At 37.1% G+C, this 22,212-nt stretch overlaps 1 protein-coding gene across 2 annotated transcripts; it reads right to left on the minus strand.

The window, feature by feature from the left end:
* Positions 1–43: 43 nt before the first annotated feature.
* Positions 44–21,882, minus strand: LOC117296426 (cytochrome b5 reductase 4-like). 2 transcript variants are annotated; one of them, XM_033779344.1, is made up of 14 exons: positions 21,700–21,882; positions 13,574–13,835; positions 12,946–13,046; positions 12,472–12,562; positions 11,994–12,044; positions 11,803–11,863; positions 10,957–11,014; positions 9,624–9,717; positions 8,975–9,007; positions 7,075–7,206; positions 6,304–6,444; positions 4,956–5,262; positions 3,740–4,000; positions 44–3,618 (listed from the first exon to the last, which is right to left on the minus strand). In XM_033779344.1, the coding sequence occupies exons 2-14, from the start codon at positions 13,821–13,823 to the stop codon at positions 3,564–3,566; spliced, it is 1,635 nt and encodes a 544-aa protein (XP_033635235.1). In that variant the 5' UTR covers positions 13,824–13,835; positions 21,700–21,882; the 3' UTR covers positions 44–3,563. The 2 variants fall into 2 exon arrangements, with proteins under 2 accessions (XP_033635235.1, XP_033635234.1); XM_033779343.1 differs by lacking the exon at positions 21,700–21,882 and adding an exon at positions 14,174–14,224.
* Positions 21,883–22,212: the final 330 nt, after the last annotated feature.

A 22,212-nucleotide genomic window follows, 5' to 3' on the forward strand; every position in this document is an offset into this window, starting at 1 on the left:
TTTACTATCACTCACAAATGGGAACTGCCTTTTTAGCCATTGAGGTCCATACTTATCACTTTATTTTATTGAAAAAAGAAAACACTGATATACATAGATAAATATATTATTCTAATTCAACCATACATTATTTTATACAAATGATCATGTAAAGATATTACATGAATTAAGTTTTTGATTGACTGCGTACATGAAAGCACCGTGTTCATTATGAATCCATCATTACCTAGGTACCTGTAAAAAAAAACTGTGGAATAGACCCACACTACACAGATTTAACAGTTAAAGTTTTAAAAACTACCTTAAAAAATACAAATGTATGTTATCATCACATACATGTTCATATATTCATATTTTATTATAGTACTACAGTGATCAATATAATAATGTTCACTAGCTATTAACATAATATCTTTTGTGCTGGATAAATGATATAAAAATTGTAGCAAAACCTTTTAAGAACTATATTGTCTCTTATCCCCATGTAAAACAGCCCTGGAGAAGAAAGGGAGTTTATCTTACCCAATGAATACCCCCCAGCGCCAGTCAAACTATCCCTGCCTAGGTCCCTAATCCATGGAGTTCTGGTGGCACATTTAGCGAAAAACCCAGGGTTTACCACTTACCCCCCTACTCCAGAGGGAGGCTATTCACCAGGGTATGCCCATACCCCGGGGTAGATCAGGGGTAAAGCGATCCAAGTGTGAATGGGTCAACTGAATAACCCAGGGTTTTACCACTTACCCCCTACTCCAGAGGGAGGCTATTCACCAGGGTATGCCCATACCCCAGGGTAGATCAGGGGTAAAGTGATCCAAGTGTGAATGGGTCAACTGAATAACCCAGGGTTTTACCACTTACCCCCTACTCCAGAGGGAGGCTATTCACCAGGGTATGCCCATACCCCGGGGTAGATCAGGGGTAAAGTGATCCAAGTGTGAATGGGTCAACTGAATAACCCAGGGTTTTACCACTTACCCCCCTACTCCAGAGGGAGGCTATTCACCAGGGTATGCCCATACCCCAGGGTAGATCAGGGGTAAAGTGATCCAAGTGTGAATGGGTCAACTGAATAACCCAGGGTTTTACCACTTACCCCTCTACTCCAGAGGGAGGCTATTCACAAGGGTATGCCCATACCCCAGGGTAGATCAGGGGTAAAGCGATCCAAGTGTGAATGGGTCAACTGAATAACTCAGGGTTTTACCACTTACCCCCCTACTCCAGAGGGAGGCTATTCACCAGGGTATGCCCATACCCCGGGGTAGATCAGGGGTAAAGCGATCCAAGTGTGAATGGGTCAACTGAATAACTCAGGGTTTTACCACTTACCCCCCTACTCCAGAGGGAGGCTATTCACCAGGGTATGCCCATACCCCAGGGTAGATCAGGGGTAAAGCGATCCAAGTGTGAATGGGTCAACTGAATAACCCAGGGTTTTACCACTTACCCCCCTACTCCAGAGGGAGGCTATTCACCAGGGTATGCCCATACCCCAGGGTAGATCAGGGGTAAATTAATTCAAGTGCGAATGGGTCAACTGAATAACCCAGGGTTTTACCACTTACCCCCTACTCCAGAGGGAGGCTATTCACCAGGGTATGCCCATACCCCAGGGTAGATCAGGGGTAAAGCGATCCAAGTGTGAATGGGCCAACTGAATAACCCAGGGTTTTACCACTTACCCCCCTACTCCAGAGGGAGGCTATTCACCAGGGTATGCCCATACCCCAGGGTAGATCAGGGGTAAATTGATTCAAGTGCGAATGGGTCAACTGAATAACCCAGGGTTTTACCACTTACCCCCTACTCCAGAGGGAGGCTATTCACCAGGGTATGCCCATACCCCTGGGTAGATCAGGGGTAAAGCGATCCAAGTGTGAATGGGTCAACTGAATAACCCAGGGTTTTACCACTTACCCCCTACTCCAGAGGGAGGCTATTCACCAGGGTATGCCCATACCCCGGGGTAGATCAGGGGTAAATTGATTCAAGTGTGAATGGGTCAACTGAATAACCCAGGGTTTTACCACTTACCCCTCTACTCCAGAGGGAGGCTATTCACCAGGGTATGCCCATACCCCAGGGTAGATCAGGGGTAAAGTGATCCAAGTGTGAATGGGTCAACTGAATAACCCAGGGTTTTACCACTTACCCCTCTACTCAAGAGGGAGGCTATTCACCAGGGTATGCCCATACCCCAGGGTAGATCAGGGGTAAAGCGATCCAAGTGTGAATGGGTCAACTGAATAACTCAGGGTTTTACCACTTACCCCCCTACTCCAGAGGGAGGCTATTCACCAGGGTATGCCCATACCCCAGGGTAGATCAGGGGTAAAGCAATCCAAGTGTGAATGGGTCAACTGATTTCCCCTGGTGTTGACCCTTGGTATTAGAGTAGCAAGAAAAGGGCCATTGTTCTCTTACAAGTCAACCATACCAAATACATGTATAAAGATTTGTTGTCTACATGGATCAAAAATAAACAAATTTGAAGGTACATTCAATACTAACATCCATTGAATTTATGTACACTCCAGGCTAGCAATTGGGTGCATGGGTTTCTTCTGATAGTATACAACTGGCATTCATTGGAAACTGTTAGGCTTAAGTACTTTAGACTCCTGTTGAAGTTTGAGCTACACACCAATTGTTCATGTTATGCATAGAGAACATTCAACACACTCAACAGCCAACAATTGATCACTTAAAATAGCTTTAAGTAAAGTAATTTGATCTTATCAACAACTTAAAAAACCTATGGCTGACTTCAGCAACATCACATAGACGCAAAAAGGAACATACATAAAACAAAAAGACACAGTCATAGCATGGAGGAAGGAATAGATAGCTTTAAATCAATATCGTGTTCATATAGCTGTACCTGTATACTGCACTAATAATAATACAAAGCATTTATATAGCGCCCTACGGAGAACAGAGTGTTTTACATGAGATTATGACAAAGGAAAAACAAACAAACTAGGATGGGTGGGGAAACAGAAATGTCTTGAGGAGGCTTTTGAACACAGGCAACGAGATCGCCTCTCGCAGACCCGCGGGGAGCTCATTCCATAGGCGAGGGGCAGCTATTTCGCCTTTAGTGATTATTTTCGCTTTTTGGTTTTCTGCAGGCTTGTTCTCTGTGTAGTCTTATCTTATTTGCCTATTCTATGTATGTGCTGTTTGCCTGGAAATAAATAAATAAATAAAATAAATAAATAAGCTATGGAGAATGAGCTATCCCCAGCTTTCCGTCTATTTCTAGGAACAGAAAGCCGGGTCTGATCAGCTGATGAGCGGAGTCGTTGCCTGTATGCATTAGCAGTATTAGAATTGTAAGAATTCTTGGAGTAGAAGTGTTGATATTAAGAAGTACAGTCCCAATGTTTCACTGCAAGTTATTGTAAGAATTCTTGGAGTAGAAGTGTTGATATTAAGAAGTACAGTCCCAATGTTTCACTGCAAGTTATTGTAAGAATTCTTGGAGTAGAAGTGTTGATATTAAGAAGTACAGTCCCAATGTTTCACTGCAAGTTATTGTTAACAGATGAGCAACATCTTTAAGCAGCAAACACATGTATCATCTCATCTGTGTAGCCGTATGCTTTGGACAACCTTGAAAAGAAGAACAAAGGAAAATGTACATTAACCAAAGCACTGTTTACTTCAATTAGTTAATTATTAATGACACATTCTTCAGTTTAAAGACAATAAACACATGCAACTTCCTACTTACTTGAAAGCAAGTTGAGTAAACTGTGTTGGTCCACAGATACACATCAAGAATCTTTGTTGAGGTTGATCTGATGGACATGGAAAATACTCCTCTACAATCTCTTTCCTAATCCGTCCCTTAGGCCCACTCCATCTCTCATCGGGTTCAGATAAAATGTTGATGATCTCAAAGCTCTTTGGTTGAGTCTTAAGTAAGTCGCTCAAATCTTCTCTCCAAGGAATATCTCTTTCTGTCTTATTAAAGAATATCAGCTTGATATGCCTGCAGTTTATAAAAATCAAAATGGAAAAAAAAGGAATGAGAGACCAATTAATAATACACTCAATACAAAACCAATCAGCTTGATGTAGCAGCAAAATCATTATAACAGAACTTATACATTCAGCACAAAACCAATCATCTTGATTGGCAATTTCATCAATTGGGCTTTTAAACTCAGCACACTGAACAATACGTATCAGAATGAACAATTACCAACAATCATTAAACATGTTATAATCAATATAGAACTTATACATTCAGCACAAAACCAATCATCTTGATTGGCAATAATCATTATAGTCAATATAGAACTTATACACTCAGTACAAAATGAATAATAATAATGAAGACTTATAAAGCGCACAAATTCATCAAAATGCTGATGGCACTAAATAAAAACAATAACATACACATGTTCCATAACAAAATTGAACATAAGCCCAAGCTTAAATGGAATCCAGAACATGTGGTAGAGAAATACAATAAAAATGCAATATCTAAGAAAACATCAGTTTGATGTATCAGCAATATAATCAATACTGAACTTATTATAAACTCAGCACTCAGCACAAAACCAATCAGATTGATAAAATTTGCAAAATAATCAATACAAAAACCAAGTAACTTAATGAATCAGCAATATATTCAATATAGAACGTTTAAAAATAGTATAGTAGATAGAGGTTATCAATAGTTTGCCAACAAGTCAGCATCTCTCCAGTAAGTTTCATGGTCCTTTACACAAAACGTTCACACTGCCTTTAAGTGATTCTGAATTGACAGATTTGGGGGAAGACCACATGCAAGCACATTGTACTTCAGCCATGAGCACCATGCATCAATTAGAAGGGTAATTAAATACAACCAATGGACCGAAAAGCAACATTCCCCATTCACACAATAAGAATCCACATGATTATTTGGATAATGTTTTTGAATCTCCTGAAATACTTACTTAGTTTGTTGTTTGTTGTGTATCCTATTCCACTGTAGAAGTTTAACCATTGGTGTAAAACCAGTACCAGCAGCAACTAAGACAAGAGTATCAGCTTGATCAAGACGAGATTCTACAAAGCTTCCTTCATAATCACTAACATCAATCATATCTCCTTCTTTATATCCAGCTAACTGTTGAGTAAATTGTCCATCTGGATACATCTTGATCATCAGATAAATAATCCGTCCACATATTTGTTTAGCTTTGTAATCTTGTGGTAGAAGCGTTGAAGAGACGACAGTGTAGGGTCTGCTTAATTCTTCACCTTTAAAGAACAATCATTATGAAAATGCGATTTTAATAGTTTCACAATTCAAAAGGTTTATTTGGCTATTCTGAAACTTTTCAATACAATGAAATGAATTGATGCAAACACAATTAGTTAATGGCCTTAAATTTAAACCTTTGCAGAGTCTTTCTCAAAAGGTAGAATGACAACACAACAAACACATAAAAGTATACTGGTGTAACAGAAGTAGTCAAATGGGCAGAAGTGAAAACAGAGAGAGGCAGAATGCAGTTAGAATAGGCAAGAAAAAGAAGGGAGAATGAAAGGCCCAGTATTTACTTAAATGAGGATATTCTGTGAAAAAGACTTGTAGTGACTGCTCCTTTTTAACCAATCAACACAGACCAGAGAAAAGTGACTGGTACCCTGCAAGCTACAGGGAGTGTATACATGTATATAGTTTTTCGCTGGTTTATAAACATGTGTGTTATGACGGCAGCCATTGTTTTCCTGTCGCAGTTTTACATGTCAAAAAAACAAACCAAAAGTTAAGCTTCATCGTTCAATTTAATAGCAGTTATTATTCAACAGTTACAAGTTCATAATTTCGTCGTTAATTGTTATCATTACGTCAAGTCAGTGTACGTCTGTTTTGTTTGTCTGAACACACGGAGAAACCAAAACTTTCCCGAATTATAAACGTGCTTCTGTTCCAGCGCCGAGGGAAAAAATCCGTTCATCAGGTAGTGCAGGTGAGTCATAAACCTATAAAGTAGTCAATCTCTTATAACCATAATTACTACAGACTGAACATTATTATTCATTTTCTTCTTGGTTGTTCAGACCTGAAGGTGCCTTATCCACAGTTCTCTCTACTCGGGAGAACAGTCTCAATGCCTTCTCAAACCATATCATAAATACATGAAATAGCGTGATCGATAGGTATCTGCCAGACGAATGCAGCTTTTGGGTGTTGACTGTGGATCTTAGGTCAGAGAAAGTCTCTTGAGTTATGTTCTTGAGCATTTCTGTGACTGAGAAGCACATGGTTAAGAATCAGTTTCTTTACTTTCTTACCATTATGATTGACTCTGAGATACACATGGTATCCAATAGGGATGATCATGTGACTTCCTTGTGGTAACTGAAGAGCTAACAGTTTGATGTCATGCGTTAATGGTTGACAAGACAACACCTCACATGACCGAAATACTGGATCTATACAAAACAGAAATAAAAATATCAATAATTAATCATTCAAAAACTTTATTATTAGTTTATTATTTATTCGGCATTCACACAATACAATAATCAAAATGACACAGGAACATACAACAAAGCCAGCAACACCCATAGGAAATAAAAAAGTTAACCTTATAACTGTGGCCTGGGAGCCTTTGTTTCATATGCTACTGCCTTATAAAAACATAGGGAGAGGTTGAAAGTATACTAGTTTATCTACAGCAGAAAAAGGGACTAACTATTATAAACATTGCACAAGGAAACATTGATCAGAACATAAGCATCCGATTGGGACCTACTGCAGTAAGGCCAACAAACAATGGCAAAGTGTAGGCCGTAACAATACAAAAGAAAAGACATGAGAAGTGGCTAAATACATAGAGGGACTGGGACACCCAAAAATGCATTAAATGCACAGGGAGAGAAGTTGCAAATATGTCATTAGATAAACAACAGAAAAAGGGGATTGATTTACTTTGTTTTTTACATTTTGTTTGAAGTTTTTTTTTTTAATCATGTCACAGAGCATCAGAGATAGAAGACAATCAATGTGAATGATACAAACTAATATTATTAGTTCAGTGTGCAACCTATAAGAAATCTTACCTCTATCTGTTTTGTGCACTACTGTGTTATTCCCTTCAAGAGGTGAACCAAACGTTACCCATTTCAAGTCAACATCCTTCTTATTCAGAATAAAGATGACTCGATGCACTGGGCCATTAAGCACCTTGATACCTACAACAAATAGTTAACATTGGACTCAAAGATTAACTCCAAATCAATAACAATGTCTAGGATGATATAGTCTATGACAAGGCTCCTAGCTGGCTCAATGAAGATAACTCAAACTACTGGGCCATTAAGCACCTTGATACCTACAACAAATAGTTAACATTGGACTCAAAGATTGACTTAAAGTCAATAACAATGTCTAGGATGATATAGTCTATGACAAGGCTCCTAGCTGGCTCAACGAAGATAACTCAAACTACTGGGACATTAAGCACCTTGATACCTACAACAAATAGTTCATAATTGGACTCAAAGATTGACTTAAAATCAATAACAGTATAGTCTATGATGATGGATTTTATAACTTTATGCTATTATTTAATTATAACAAATACTTGATAATACAATGCTAAAAATTTGCCTCAAAGATACTGAAGGCGCTTTACTAAGTTTTGATAATTGATGCCAACATTTAGTCAAAAAATTAAAAGTATACAATAATATAACACACTTACTACAAGCATATAAGACTAAGGTTGGACTATGGGTTTTCCAAGCTACAACAACTAATACACTCTATTATATAACACCCAAGCAGATCCTTGCCATTAGATTGGAGGATTGTCCGTCACGTGTTAGTAAATAAAAGTACTATTGCACGCTACGTCACTCACCATGCATTTTTCATTCCATTCACCGTGCATTTTTCATTCCATTCACCGGGCATTTCGTTCCATCCAATTAGTACTGTTTCAAGGTGCGAAAAACATCACTGTGTGCGCTTGTCTTTAGTAATTCAGTAGTACCATGCTCCATGGTAGTACAGTTACTGCAAGGCACATACTACATTACACCACCCGCGTGTTCAAAAATAGCACTACAGAACGCACATAGTCACTGTTGAATCCAACAGGCCGAATCAAAAGAAACAGGTGTAATGTCACAATCAGAAATTGTAGGCAAGATTTGTTTATTTTGAAAGTTGTATCTTCCAATCAAAACTTGGATGTTATATAAAACTAACAAAAAATCTGTTTCATCTGGCAATAAAGCGACTATTTTCATTCATTGAAAGATGGAATAATCCATTCAACGAGGTAGAACATTCCATCTTTCAACTCATGAACATATTTGCACTAATGCTCTCCTAAACATTCATTATTACTTCATTCTACTATTGTTGGTAACATTGGGGTTCCTACGTAAAAATTGCTATAACATGTAAAGGAAAACAATGAATGCCCTTTATTACAGAACCAAATATTTAAACATTATGAGATATCTTCAGTCTATTTATAGTTGTTCATCTTGGGCAGGTGTTTTGATCAGTTACCAGATAAGTGCACATCATTGGTGTTTACATTATTATTATCAGTAGTAGAAGCAGTCGTAGTATAAACTCACATATTTATACAGACATAGCTAGATCTTGCTGCACTTCACGAATGAGTTGAAGTGCCATACGACAGAGTCAAGCCCACTTTGTGTATGAAGGTACACACAAGTGAAGCTTGGGTATGACAAGTTTGAAAAGCAGCATATAGTGTAACCACATATTTTAAGGAGGGGGGGGGGCAAGCAGGCGCAAAGGCCGAATAGGGGGGATTTAATGTATTGAACCATTCATTTAAGCATGTTTAAAATCTCACTTGGCAAGGAGGGGAAAGGTGAGCAACAGGGCAGTAGGTTCTCAACAGGTTCCTACATCCCTATTCTGAGGTTATACCCCTGTACAGGAGTGAAGGTTATAGATTTCAAAATGAACACTCACCATTGTAGGTATCTGTAACATCAGCAAACAAACCTGTAGGAAAATCACATATTATTTGAAAACTCAAATAGATTTGGTAAACTACAACTGTTGAGATTGAAGGTAACAGGATTGACTGCCAGTATCTATCCGTCACTTAAAATGCCAAGACAAGACCAGAAAAACAGATTACAACTTCATGTTTACACCCAACACTGAAATAAGCACAGGGCTGTTGAAGTTTGAACTCATCAAGAATAGGCAAATCAAGAAATTCACAAGAGGTATAAAATAACAAGTGTTGTCTTTGCAAGAAAACAAAAGTCTCATTTTCCTCATTTCCCTTTCAACTACAACCAGGCTGGAGGATCAGAATAAACCTTAGTTTAGTACAATTCTTAAGGAACCTAAGGAAACAGTGCACATTTGTTTTATTCTTAGTGGCAAACCAGTACTCTCACTTAGATAGATAAATAAACAATTGGTTTATTGAACAACTGTTAGCAGCAGAGGCCAAATTACAACAAATTTGCATTTAGAGAGCAGTGATGTTATGCTGCCTAAACTAATTAATGCAAAGACAAATTTTTTAAAACCACAAATCCTGACTACTTTGCTTCATTGAACACACCCCATATATATATTAAAGTTGAGTAAAGATAGAACTTACCAACATGCAGAGTGTACACATATTCATCAATGTTTAAAGTCACTTGAAGTTCACGTTGCTTCTTGTCAATCACTAAATGGTCTGCTTTCACAAACTACAACAGTAAAAAGAAACATTTTTGCTAATGGATGACAAACCATAGTTAGCAATCATATAAAGTTCTCCGTTGATAACAAGTGGCAGGAACATGTGGTTCTTGAGTAAGTCTTAACAACTAACTCAATAAAAAAGTCACAGATTGTAAACACATAGTAAATATAAAGAGCTAGATGAAATACTGAAAATACAAAAAAGCACCAGACTATTTCTCCTTCCAGCCTCGATATGGTTACTTTCATTTGAATGAGAGACAATCAAGATGGCCACACCATGATAAGGTGTATTGAGTGACTTGGTTATGAATGAGAGACAGTCAAGATGGCCACACCATGATAAGGTGTATTGAGTGACTTGGATATGAATGAGAGACAATCAAGATGGCCACACCATGATAAGGTGTATTGAGTGACTTGGTTATGAATGAGAGACAGTCAAGATGGCCACACCATGATAAGGTGTATTGAGTGACTTGGTTATGAATGAGAGACAGTCAAGATGGCCACACCATGATAAGGTGTATTGAGTGACTTGGTTATGAATGAGAGACAGTCAAGATGGCCACACCATGATAAGGTGTATTGAGTGACTTGGTTATGAATGAGAGACAGTCAAGATGGCCACACCATGATAAGGTGTATTGAGTGACTTGGTTATGAATGAGAGACAGTCAAGATGGCCACACCATGATAAGGTGTATTGAGTGACTTGGTTATGAATGAGAGACAATCAAGATGGCCACACCATGATAAGGTGTATTGAGTGACTTGGTTATGAATGAGAGACAGTCAAGATGGCCACACCATGATAAGGTGTATTGAGTGACTTGGTTATGAATGAGAGACAATCAAGATGGCCACACCATGATAAGGTGTATTGAGTGACTTGGTTATGAATGAGAGACAGTCAAGATGGCCACACCATGATAAGGTGTATTGAGTGACTTGGTTATGAATGAGAGACAGTCAAGATGGCCACACCATGATAAGGTGTATTGAGTGACTTGGTTATGAATGAGAGACAATCAAGATGGCCACACCATGATAAGGTGTATTGAGTGACTTGGTTATGAATGAGAGACAGTCAAGATGGTCACACCATGATAAGGTGTGTTGAGTGACTTGGTAAAGAAGTTACAACATGTAAAATGAGATAATTGTGTAACATTCGTTGAGAAAATAAGATGACTTACTTTACTGGGTCAACTGAATAAAAAATACTCCATACATCAACTTACATTACACTTGGTGTATATTGTGACAGTCATCTGCCCTCCATTCTGGTACCAGTCGTACCTGAAACAAAAAATGTATATTAAAAGATTCATTAAGGTCCAATGTCCATGTAGTTTAAACATCTATAACTTACGCAACTTTTAACTCAACAACTGGAAACAAGAAATTAAAAAGGTTCAAGAGGATAGAGTTTCACCATCTTGTAAAGGTCTAAAGGAGAGAAGGTTTGATGAGAAAACAACATTAGCATTAGTTTACCAACTATCTTCAGCTTAGAAATAAGCTGATTACTTGTTGTTCAACATAATAAGATCAGTGTCAATTATAAACAGTTAATCTTCCCTACAAATATAAATAATGGCAGATTTGCAACAATCTAGTTGCTGAACTGATAAACTGTGATGGTGTAAAGTATAGTTTCACAATTAGACAATCTTGATAAGTGTTGTAGCCACGGTGGGCGGTCCTGGGCGGTCCTGCCCAGAACTCACAATTTTTGCCCAGCACTCTGAGAAAAATACATTATGCTGCCCAACACAGATTTCAAATATTGTCCACTATGCATTGATCTGAGACACAGCTAATGATGAGGAGAATCAAATGTCACAGAGAAAGAACACAATCAAAAGGCCATTCAACTTATTGCATGGCCCCATAACATGAACAGTTTGGGAACATGGCCCCACTTCAGCAATATTGGCCCCATAATTAAACATGAATAATTTTGTTGATCCCCTTGCCCTTGGGAGACTTCCAACAAAATTGGACATATTGCCCACCACTAAAATTGGTCTAGCTACAACCCTGATCTTGATACTGAGATCTCAAAACCTACTCAACACTCTTACCTGGCTTTAGGTTTCTCTACGATAGCTGCTCCCGGCTCAGAGTTAGTGGGAGTTTTAAAATCTAAGATCAAGAAAGATGTTGATAACTTACTAAGACATAATACAAACTTGAAACAATCATCCTTTAACTAGGGTGTAATTTTTATTTAATTGTATCAACAGAGGAAAACTAAAAGTTGATTTAAATTTACCTGAGTTTACTGGTGCTGTATCCTTGAGGTGGTTTATTTCTTTCTTGTTATCTACAAATCAAAAAGTGATAAGTTCACGTGTTTTGACTTTAAAAAAATACAAAATGAGAGGTCTTTGGTAAACTTGTTATTCCATTAGACATAAAATCAAATGAAGTGCTAATTGGGTAAGAGGACACCAAGCTATAATGTTGAGCTTGAGTAATAACACAAAGTAACCATCCATTCCCAAAACCAAATACATGTTGTCTGGAGGGTGGACTTCTCGCCATTATTTCCCGTAACAATCTATTTTTAGCTACCAAATCATAAGTTGCTGACGACATAGAGATACAATGCTACATGCTTTTTATCCAATTAAAAACAAAACTAAGGTAAAAAGCCAGAAAACTGGATTCCCTTTAAGATCTATGTGTCTACCCCTGTGCATCAGAAATTGTGAATTTTATAAAAAACAGTAAACACACTAAAATGATACCTTTGAGCCTGTCTTTGATTTCAATGGATTTCCGAAGTTGACCAACGTAACATTTCTCCAGCATTGATTCCACGTTGACCCACTGATGAACCTGAAAATATTAAAAAACAAATATGAATATCCGGGTAATCCATCCACCACTAGGCATCAAGCAGCTTTCATGTCACCAATTGGTGGATATATATATTTTTTGTTTTTATAAACTTTGTATCCTGTGGCCTGAAACATAAGGTCTCAAGGCCACTTCAAGGTGTGGGCTACAATTAACCTTTTTTTTCCAGGGGCCATTGCCACCTACAGGGTTGCCCCCTTCACAGTCCATATGGATGTAGGCTTGGTCATCATCCTTCGGAAGCCTGGCTGGTAGAGCAGAAAGCACTAAACTTGTTGGCAAATTAATGAAAGGATCGACTATTATCCATGTTATTTCCAACACAGAACTGCCTAGAACCAACTCCTAAATACTGAACTTACATCATCAAATAAACTTGTTCCATCTGCACCAGCTCCTCGCATCATTTCATCTTCACCTCCGGGATGAAAATTCATGTATGGAGTCACATTGTACACCTTGCCTGAATGTGCAAATACAACAGAATAAAATTGGGTTCATTATTAAGATGGTCTCGGCTTCAACACTAACGCCTTAAGCAATTAGCTTCATACATGTATAAATAAAGAAGTGGTTAATACAGACTGCCAATTGAAAGTGGTACATGTATGTTTCACAAAGGAATTGTGGAGTTTGTGTACAGTAAACAAGAAAGGTTAAGGGATACAGTTAATTACTCACTTGAATTCTACATCTACTTGCTGATTGAGCCAACTACCTCAAGTACAGTAAACAAGAAAGGTTAAGGGATACAATTCATTACTCACTTGAATTCCACATCTACTTACTGATTGAGCCAACTACCTCAAGCTGTACATTTTTATCTTGGACTTTTGAAGGTAATTTGTCATCTCTTTGCATCTATAGAGGCTGACAGGAAATTCAATGTCATTGTCATTGTCACCTATGTATCAATCAAGTGTCACTGTCACCTGTTAAGCCTATCATACAATCAAAGCTACATTTGATTGTAATCTTGAAGAAACGAACCTCTTATACTCATCCAAGCATCGTCCACTTTGTTATGTCTCGCCAATTCCTCCACACTAACGTTCTGAATCTGTCCACCTTTACCATTTAAGTTACGTCCCTCTTTCTTCCCAAGACGTACCCAGTCCATAAGAGAATGACCAGGGGTTAGGGCTACTTTCCTTGATTGCTTAGTACCATTAGTAGCAGAAGCTCGCTGTGGTGAGTTGAGAGATGGGAATTGAGGCTTAGGTACCTGTAGACCCTCCATATTGATTCCTGACTGGATAATAAAGGATGACAAGAAAGAAATATCAATCATTAGTTCCTTGTCTAACAGAGAATTATGTAAACATCATCATTCAGAAAAGACCTAAATGTTTTGAACTGAATGGAGCACACAACATTGAAGGCAACAAACTACAGTTAAGTCAAATCTTAAACTGCATACAGAAACAACATTTCGATTTAAACTCAGAATAATCAATAACCAGCATGACCAGCTACAGTGAAGCTCAAAAAGCTGTAGAATACCGCTGTGGGTGTTAAGGACAACAAACTTCCATTCAAATCTTTCATTCAAACAGGCTGGATATTTCCAGGTCAATCCTCAATACATACCAGTCGCATGTCAATTGTCAATACAAACTAGTGGCATATCAATTGTCAATACATCAGTTGCACTTGACCCACATACATGTACAGCAAAATTGCATGCCAAGGGTAGCACATAAAAGGTTATATATTTAGGTCTTAATGTTCACAAAATTCAATATGCATTTATGCATCCCTCCGCTCCTGAGTAAAACGACTTGTAATATTTGAGTCTAATTCTGTTGATTTGAGCTCTGCACTACACTACAGTAACTGACAACGAGTAGGTGTACTATACATGATCAGGAAGGATCTCAATTCATAAGGAAGTTGAAGAATAGGTTTTTAAAGAAACTTAGTTTCATTTTGACTCAACTTATACATGTAACTCATAATACATGCTTTCCTGAAAATAAGCATTTTGGATAATTCTCAAACAAGTTGAAGATCACAGTGTCTGGTACATGCAACAAACAGTATGCAACAAACAGTATGCAACAAACAGTATGCAACAAACAGTATGCAACAAACAGTATGCAACAAACAGTATGCAACAAACAGTATTAAGGTGTGTATAGTCAGCCAGATCATGCCTGCTGTAAAAGCTTATTTTGAATCAATCTTATTCGACTCCATCCAGGTACGAGTAAAGAGCTATGGTTTATACATCAATACTGTATGTCAGCTTGGCTGAACACGATCAATGAAGGGTTTAATTGGTGACCTAAATCAACAGCGTTAGTATTGTCAGAGGAAGGTCAGTTTCTTCCTCCATGGTTCAAGGCAATTCCCTAATAATGTGTACTTTAAATTTACAGTCAATACACAACCAATTGCCTACAAATCTAGAATTAAAGGTCTACCAAGAAGATAAAAGGTGGAATGTAAAATGATCAATCGTTGCGCCAGGATTGTTTACTACTCAGTACTCTAATGTTGTTACTCATCAGTGCTCTAAGTTTGACTAAACTGTACCAACCAACCATTCTTTTTAACCAATATCCATTAGGTCTAAGATGACAGTAAAAGTATAGACCCCCCTAGTTTGTGTACTTGCCTGCAAAGCTTCATTTTAAAAATAAAAATCTACTGTAGATGTTTTATTAACACAAATCTTTACAATTTCACTTATTAAGAGTTCTAACTTCACATTTTCTCAGTATGAAGTTAATATTTATAATGTGTAGCACCTACATACATGTAATGTAGCCTAAGACATGTAAGAGTAAAGTTAAATATAAATATGAATAGTAAACTTACGGGTACAACCATGAGTAAAATCTCTTGTGAAGGAGTGGTGGCTCTGAAAAGAGCCGGTTTGGTCTTAATATGTAGCCTACTTATTAAGAGTTTTGGTTCAAGCAAAGGACCTCTGTTTCCAATCATTGTTAAAACAGCTCAAACTAAAGTAATTTACACTCAACACAGATTATTTCCCAAACACTTTCAATTGTGTATCCCCCATGTACATTGTATGAAAGCATGACCAATATACTGCATGCTACCTTTTGTAAAACAGGAAAAGTTATCACGACAAACATGTCGGTATTAACCTTCCACTTCCTAAAAGTCCCTAAGGTCCCTGATGTAACGACCACCATGGCCATCCACAAACCCGCATAGGGCTCCATCCTGAACCATCAAACCAAACCCACTCAGGAAGTTTCCTCACTTCCACATGACCATAGATCACACAACCAGGTTGGGCTTTTTATAGATTGTACACTGATACACGTACACAGTAGAAAGCTCAACTTCAAAATCAGCAGAACTGTTTATTTCCAGTTGAATGTCAATAGTCAAAAGGTGATAGTCTAAATTGGCTAAGACTTAAGTTTGTGAGTACTGAAAATGTAAGCGGAAACGCTCTGCGAGTTTTATACAACATCATAGTAAGTTACATGTATAACGATATTTCTGGATAACACCTTACAAGCGGGCTGAAGAATACAGTTTACATGATTGACAATAAGCTGATTTATTGCTTGCAGATACATGTAGTTTTGGACAAAGGAGAATCTGAAATGAATTCTGAAATGGTCTACTTGTAGTAGCACATCCATTACCTACAATTGCAGACAGTACTTCAGTGAGTGGACATTGAAGTGTAGATGAGTGGCCATAGAGTGTTGTTACGTCAGCTGACCAGAGAAAATGGAAAACTTATTAAAACTTGTACTTATTGTTGGACTTCAAGTTTGCCTTCCTTTGGTCGAGTGTGCAAATAAAAACTTGTTTAGAATTGAACCAACAGACAACATCACCGTAGAAGTCGGAGGATTTGCCTCATTTTCTAGTACCACCCTCGACAAACAGTCATGTGGTAGCATACATTGGGTATATAGTGAGACCTCATGTAGTCAAGGATCATTCAAAACTGTTGGTACCTGTCTTTCCCCTGCATTGGACCCAGTCCTAAATAGGGCTCATCGATTGTCTCTATTGTTTAAAGATGGTGTTACCAGTGAACTCAGAATCTCTGACATTAAGAAAGAAGACTCTGGATTATATGCATTGTTCTTAACAGATAATGGGAATCAAGTTGGCCATTCAAGTTGTGCAGTTTTAACAGTTCTTAATTCTCCAACACCTACTTGCGATTTCAAACCACAGAATCCTTCAATTGGTGACACAATTAGCTTAGAATGTGAAGTTCCTGAGGACGCCAAAATACACACAGAGCTAACATGGATTACATCAACAGAAGAACTACACTCAAAGACAGTCTATCCAGGGATGAACTACCAATTGGAACACGTTCTTAAAGAAGAGGATAATTTCAAGGAATTCAGATGTATTGCAGGCAATAGCATTAATGATGGACCATGGTGTTCAGTCAATCCATTAATGATTAACATGACTGTCCATGTTTTTTTACATCCAACTTATAAGTCTACTGGTTCTGAAGGTATAACACTACAGTTGGAATGCATTGTAGTACCTGGCACTATCGACCATCAGTGGTCACTTTGGTATTCTAATACAACCCACATGACCCAAGAACAATTAATTACCATAACTCAAGACAGATATGAACTTATTCATTCTGGTCGATTCTTGAGAATAACTAACATCACAGATGCAGATGATGGTTTAATAATAACATGCACAGCACTCAATGATGTTGGAATGAATGTAACAAGTGATCCAGTTACAATCGTCCATTGCTCAGATTCAAACAATTATGTGACAGATGAATTACAGTGTGATGGTAATGAATTTTCACCAGTTATTAATACACTGAATTACATAGGTATAGCAGTTGTTTATATTGTTGCCATACTTGCAGTAATGTCCGTTTATTGGCATTTGATTATTTGGAGACGAGAGGAAACAATGAACCAGGAACAAGAGGAAGCTGAAGTAAAAGAAACACAATCACTAAAAGTATTTGAACATGATGATGATGATGAAATAATCCATTCTAATACGAGTCAATATGAAGACCCTTGTCTTAGTACTGACATAAACAAGTAAGAATGCACTTGATTAATCATCAGCATCATGTTAAATAGCTATAATGGGTTGCGTTAATTGCTTAAATACCCAAGACAGTTTCGCTTCTCCTATTGGTGGAGAGCGCGTCACGTGGGGGTGTTTAAACGGTTGATAATGACCAGCTGGGGCTGTGTATAACCAGCCGGATTCCCTGTGTCAAATATTATCATGCGGAACGCAATTCATAGCTATATTAGTAACAGCGCGTAATCAATTTCTAAGCGCACGCGCATACACACAACCCACGCGCAGGCGCATCAAACAGATTCTGCACAAAGTTTGTGAACAAATATTTCAAACCTCAAATTTTCAAATGTCAAAGTGTCTATAATTGTATTATTTTTACGCTTTTTAACAAAATGGGCACTTATAAATGGGAATAAAAGAGTGATGTGTTGTTCATAAACGACCTTTTAAAAACTTGCAGGGTCATTGCCGTGCCGGTATTAAAAGGCCGGTTAAAAACTTAAAAGGCCGGTTATTCCCTTAGTAAGCTGTCATGTAGCTATTGATCACTTGTATTTACTAAAGTTTGTAAATCAAGCTTTTTGCATATTACAAAGTACTACAATGATCATATATCACAACATTGTTACGTAGTTTATGAAATTACATAAGCTTCCTACATTTCTACGTGACAAGCATGGAAACAGCTGAGTGGTGTTACGTCGCTTTTTAGTAAAATGCCTACAGGTGTTTTTTGTGTACAGTACGTACATGATGTATGTATTTGTTTCATTTTACTCCTGTTGTTTGTTTTTAAAATTATTTCTTCCTTGCATACTGTTACTTTTTGTTTGACTAAATAAAAGTAACAAATAAATGTTTAAACACTGACAGAATTGCCAGAAATAAACATCTTATTTAATTTACTAGCCGTGTAATTTTAAGGCACCACATAGACTAGTACTGTACGCAAATGGAAAGAAATTATGTTGGTCATATATAGTCTATTTCTACTGTATGCTGGTATGTTACTAATACATGTTATACTAGCCAACTAAAGCTATAAGAGAGGTTCCTTACACTAATGTAATTGTTCCACGAACAAACACCATAGTTCTATACGAAACAGGTCAACTCGTACCTATGTCAACTTGTACCGAAGTCAACTCGTACCGAAGTCAACTCGTACCCAAAATATTGTACCCCAGTCAACTCGTACCCAGGTCAACTCGTACCCAGGTCAACTCGTACCCAGGTCAACTCGTACCCAAGTCAACTCGTACCGTATAACGTACATTGTATGCCGAAACGGAGAATTTCTGTGAGGCGTGATTTTATAAGTGATAGGAAATAAAAATGATGTTCCCTATACTCACTTTTATTAATCATAAAAACTTTTCATGAATTTCGTTTTTAATAATGTTAGATGTTCATCTCATTTCTGCTTTTTTTCGCAGGGACATTCATTCAGATCCACGTTGCTTTCTTTTAGTTTAAAATGTTTTACCGCAATATTCTTCAAATTTTTTAAAACAGTTCCTCTCTTTTGTGCTTAAAAACAAACCATTTTCAGTGAAATAATATTGTGATACGTATAAAACGCAAACATTCATAGTTCCCTCGTTTTTTTTCTTGTTAAAGGGTTCCCAAAAGAACATGGTAAAAATTCATTCAATTCGTTCATTTACGTATGTTCTGATAATCCTTTTTCGATTCAAACAAATCAATTAAAAAATATATTGTTTCAATGCTATTTCTATCCCAATATTTTTTTGGAGACATTCTGATTACCTTTTTCTGAAAGTAAAAGTATTCATTCACACAAAAAAATTTTTTATTTTATTATCCTTTCATTACTTTTTCTAACCCAAAACTCTAAACACATTAGGCCTTGCGTTATTCGCTTATTCTTCTGTTACCTGCAACATGAAAAAAACAAACATTGCAACAATGAATAGATTTACAATGTAAATAAATAAGTTAAATTACAATATTTATCAGAACGAGTTGAAACCAAAACGTTTGGAATACTTGTTTTATTTGGGTACGAGTTGACTTGGGAAGTTTGGTGCGAGGTGACTCGGGTACGAGTTGACTTAGGTGTACGAGTTGACCTAGGTACGAGTTGACCTGGGTACGAGTTGAACCCAAATTCGTTCTAGGACTCTAGGAGTATTTGTATGCTAATTTATTTACCATCTTAGATGCCATGTTAGTGTACAGCTAGCTAGTAGTGTAATGACAGACGGCAATACACCACCAATAACCAACTGTAAATCATTATGTTTTGTATGGCAGCTGTCGAATGGGACAAGTTTGACTGTATGAAAAAATATAATAAAAAATTATTAATTAAACAACGCTATTAATTTAATTTATAACTAAAAATAAAAAAGACTATTACTATTATTATTATTATAAAAAAACAAAATGAACTTGTCATCTTTCCAATAAAATACATTGTTTCATGTATCGTAGCGTCAAACGTTATCGACCCTCATATGTTTTCGGTCCCCAACTTTGATTCCCGTTTACCGCGAGATTGTGCAAGCTGCACCGGTGACAGAAGCTATGCAGTCACTCACAGTCTGTATTTTCATTAGGCTTAATCATGCTGAGAATAAAGTTTCCTGTCGTTGGTTATGCTCAAACATTTATAAAATGATTGGTTTTTGGTACTAATCACTAGTGCATAAATGCCAACATTCAAATGAGTCAAAGAAACATCATCCAACCTCAAAAGTTCAAAACAAAATTACTATCTGCTAGATTGAGTTTCATTCTGCTTTAGCCACTAGATGGGACACGTGAGGTGGTTACTATTTGGGATTCTATGGTGTGCCAATATGGGGAAAATGACCAAAAAAATCTTTTTTTGATTTACTGAATACTGTAATAATTTCCGATAAGCATAATAAATATTAAGTCTATATTAAAGAGAAAATCTCATAGATTGGTTTCTTATCTCCTGAAACCAAACATTACTGGTCTGAAATGGAGGAAAACAGATTGTTATGTAGTGTGTGTGTTTTAAGGGGGATGGGGTGTTTTACTTTCAGGCCTTATGATATCTCTGGATTCTAATATATAGTAGCCAAAATGCCTTAGGACAAAAATGTAATTAAATTTGTTAAGTAGTGATTGAATAATATTTTTGATTTATTTTGCACGCCATACTAGCTTCTGAATATTCAATAAAATACCAACCAATGAAAGGTGTGAAAACATGTGACGTTGCTCCAATGTCGTGCATGCACAAGCACTGTTAATGGCGGACTGTCTCTCGCAACGTAAAACCAAAACTTGAAAAATTTCAACACACCATGAAGTGTAAGTGTTATTGTTAAAAAATTGGGGATAACTTTCCGTATGGCGCCACCACCTTTTCACTCATTTTTACAAAAAGGGATATCTCATTGAGTTGAGGTATTATTAGACGGTCCTACTACTTGCCGTCAACTCGCCGACTTGCCGTCAACTCGCCGTCAACTCATTTTTGTGCCGTCAACTCAGTAAATTTACATGAAAAATCTATAAAAAGGGGCACGGAAGTGTTAAGTCTGGGCTAAACTACATATTTCTCATGGTTTTCGGTAAAAATTCATTCACAAAAACGATTTTGTGTTGATAAAAAAAAGGAACCAATCATTGACATCTTGGGCCAAGACTAATCATTGTGAAAAAGCAAGATGGCGGCCGACAGTTTTTCGGCTTTGAGAATTTTTTTTTCACGAGAAAAACACTCAATTTTTATTCCGAAATATGACCTAAAACTTCCGCAAATTTACTTTGAGCTGATACTTTACAGTTCTATGCTTCTTTTGTGGATTTTAAATGTATATTGGAGGAGTTGACGGCGAGTTGACGGCGCAAGTGAGTTGACAGCGAGTTGACGGCAAGTAGTAGGCCCCTTATTAGATACTATATTATTTCATATGGAATGAAAAAGTGGTGGCACCATACGGAAATTTTTCCCCTTGATGTACATAGGACCATGGAGGTAGATAGGACCTACTTGTAAGTTGAAGTTCGTTGTACATGTATTGTCATTGAAATTCAATTTGAATGAATTGATTGAAAAAATAACAAAATAAAATGACAACACTTACTTTGTTTGATTTGGAGGTGTTTGCTTACTCAATTTGACAATTATGCCACTGTGTAGATGGATGGAGAATGTCACCATACAAACACCACAGGTACATTCGGTAGATAAACGCGTAGGAACCACAAACTATTTGGATAAAATAATGACTTTCTTACATACAAGATCATCTCATCGCACACACACACTGTTGTTATACCCCAAAAAAAAAATAATAACTTAGGTCACCTCATGGTGGCGCTCTTCTCATTTCACTCATCAGTTGGATTGTTTTGCTGAGCGCGCCCGACACTAAAACTCCAAGCAGAGAAACGCAAATATATAATTATAATTTCTATAGAATTCTTTTTTATAGAATTCTATAGAACTTTTTCGTAAGGGTAAAACTCCTAAAACTCTCAAAAAATATATATACTATTATATTAAAAAGTCTCGGCCTCTCGAAAACTAATTAAACATAATATTTTCGGACAATTAAACTCAGTTATTCAACTTTTTGCAGTTCAGCCTTGTAGTT

The sequence above is a fragment of the Asterias rubens genome, chromosome 11, assembly GCF_902459465.1.
Source record: "Asterias rubens chromosome 11, eAstRub1.3, whole genome shotgun sequence".
Lineage (NCBI taxonomy): Eukaryota > Metazoa > Echinodermata > Asteroidea > Forcipulatida > Asteriidae > Asterias > Asterias rubens.

Coding starts and splice junctions, on each gene's coding strand:
- LOC117296426 (XM_033779343.1), bottom strand. Junction 5,263..6,303: donor TCTCAGAGTCAATCATAATG/GTAAGAAAGTAA, acceptor TGTTCTTTAAAG/GTGAAGAATTAAGCAGACCC. Junction 4,001..4,955: donor CACAACAAACAACAAACTAA/GTAAGTATTTCA, acceptor TATAAACTGCAG/GCATATCAAGCTGATATTCT.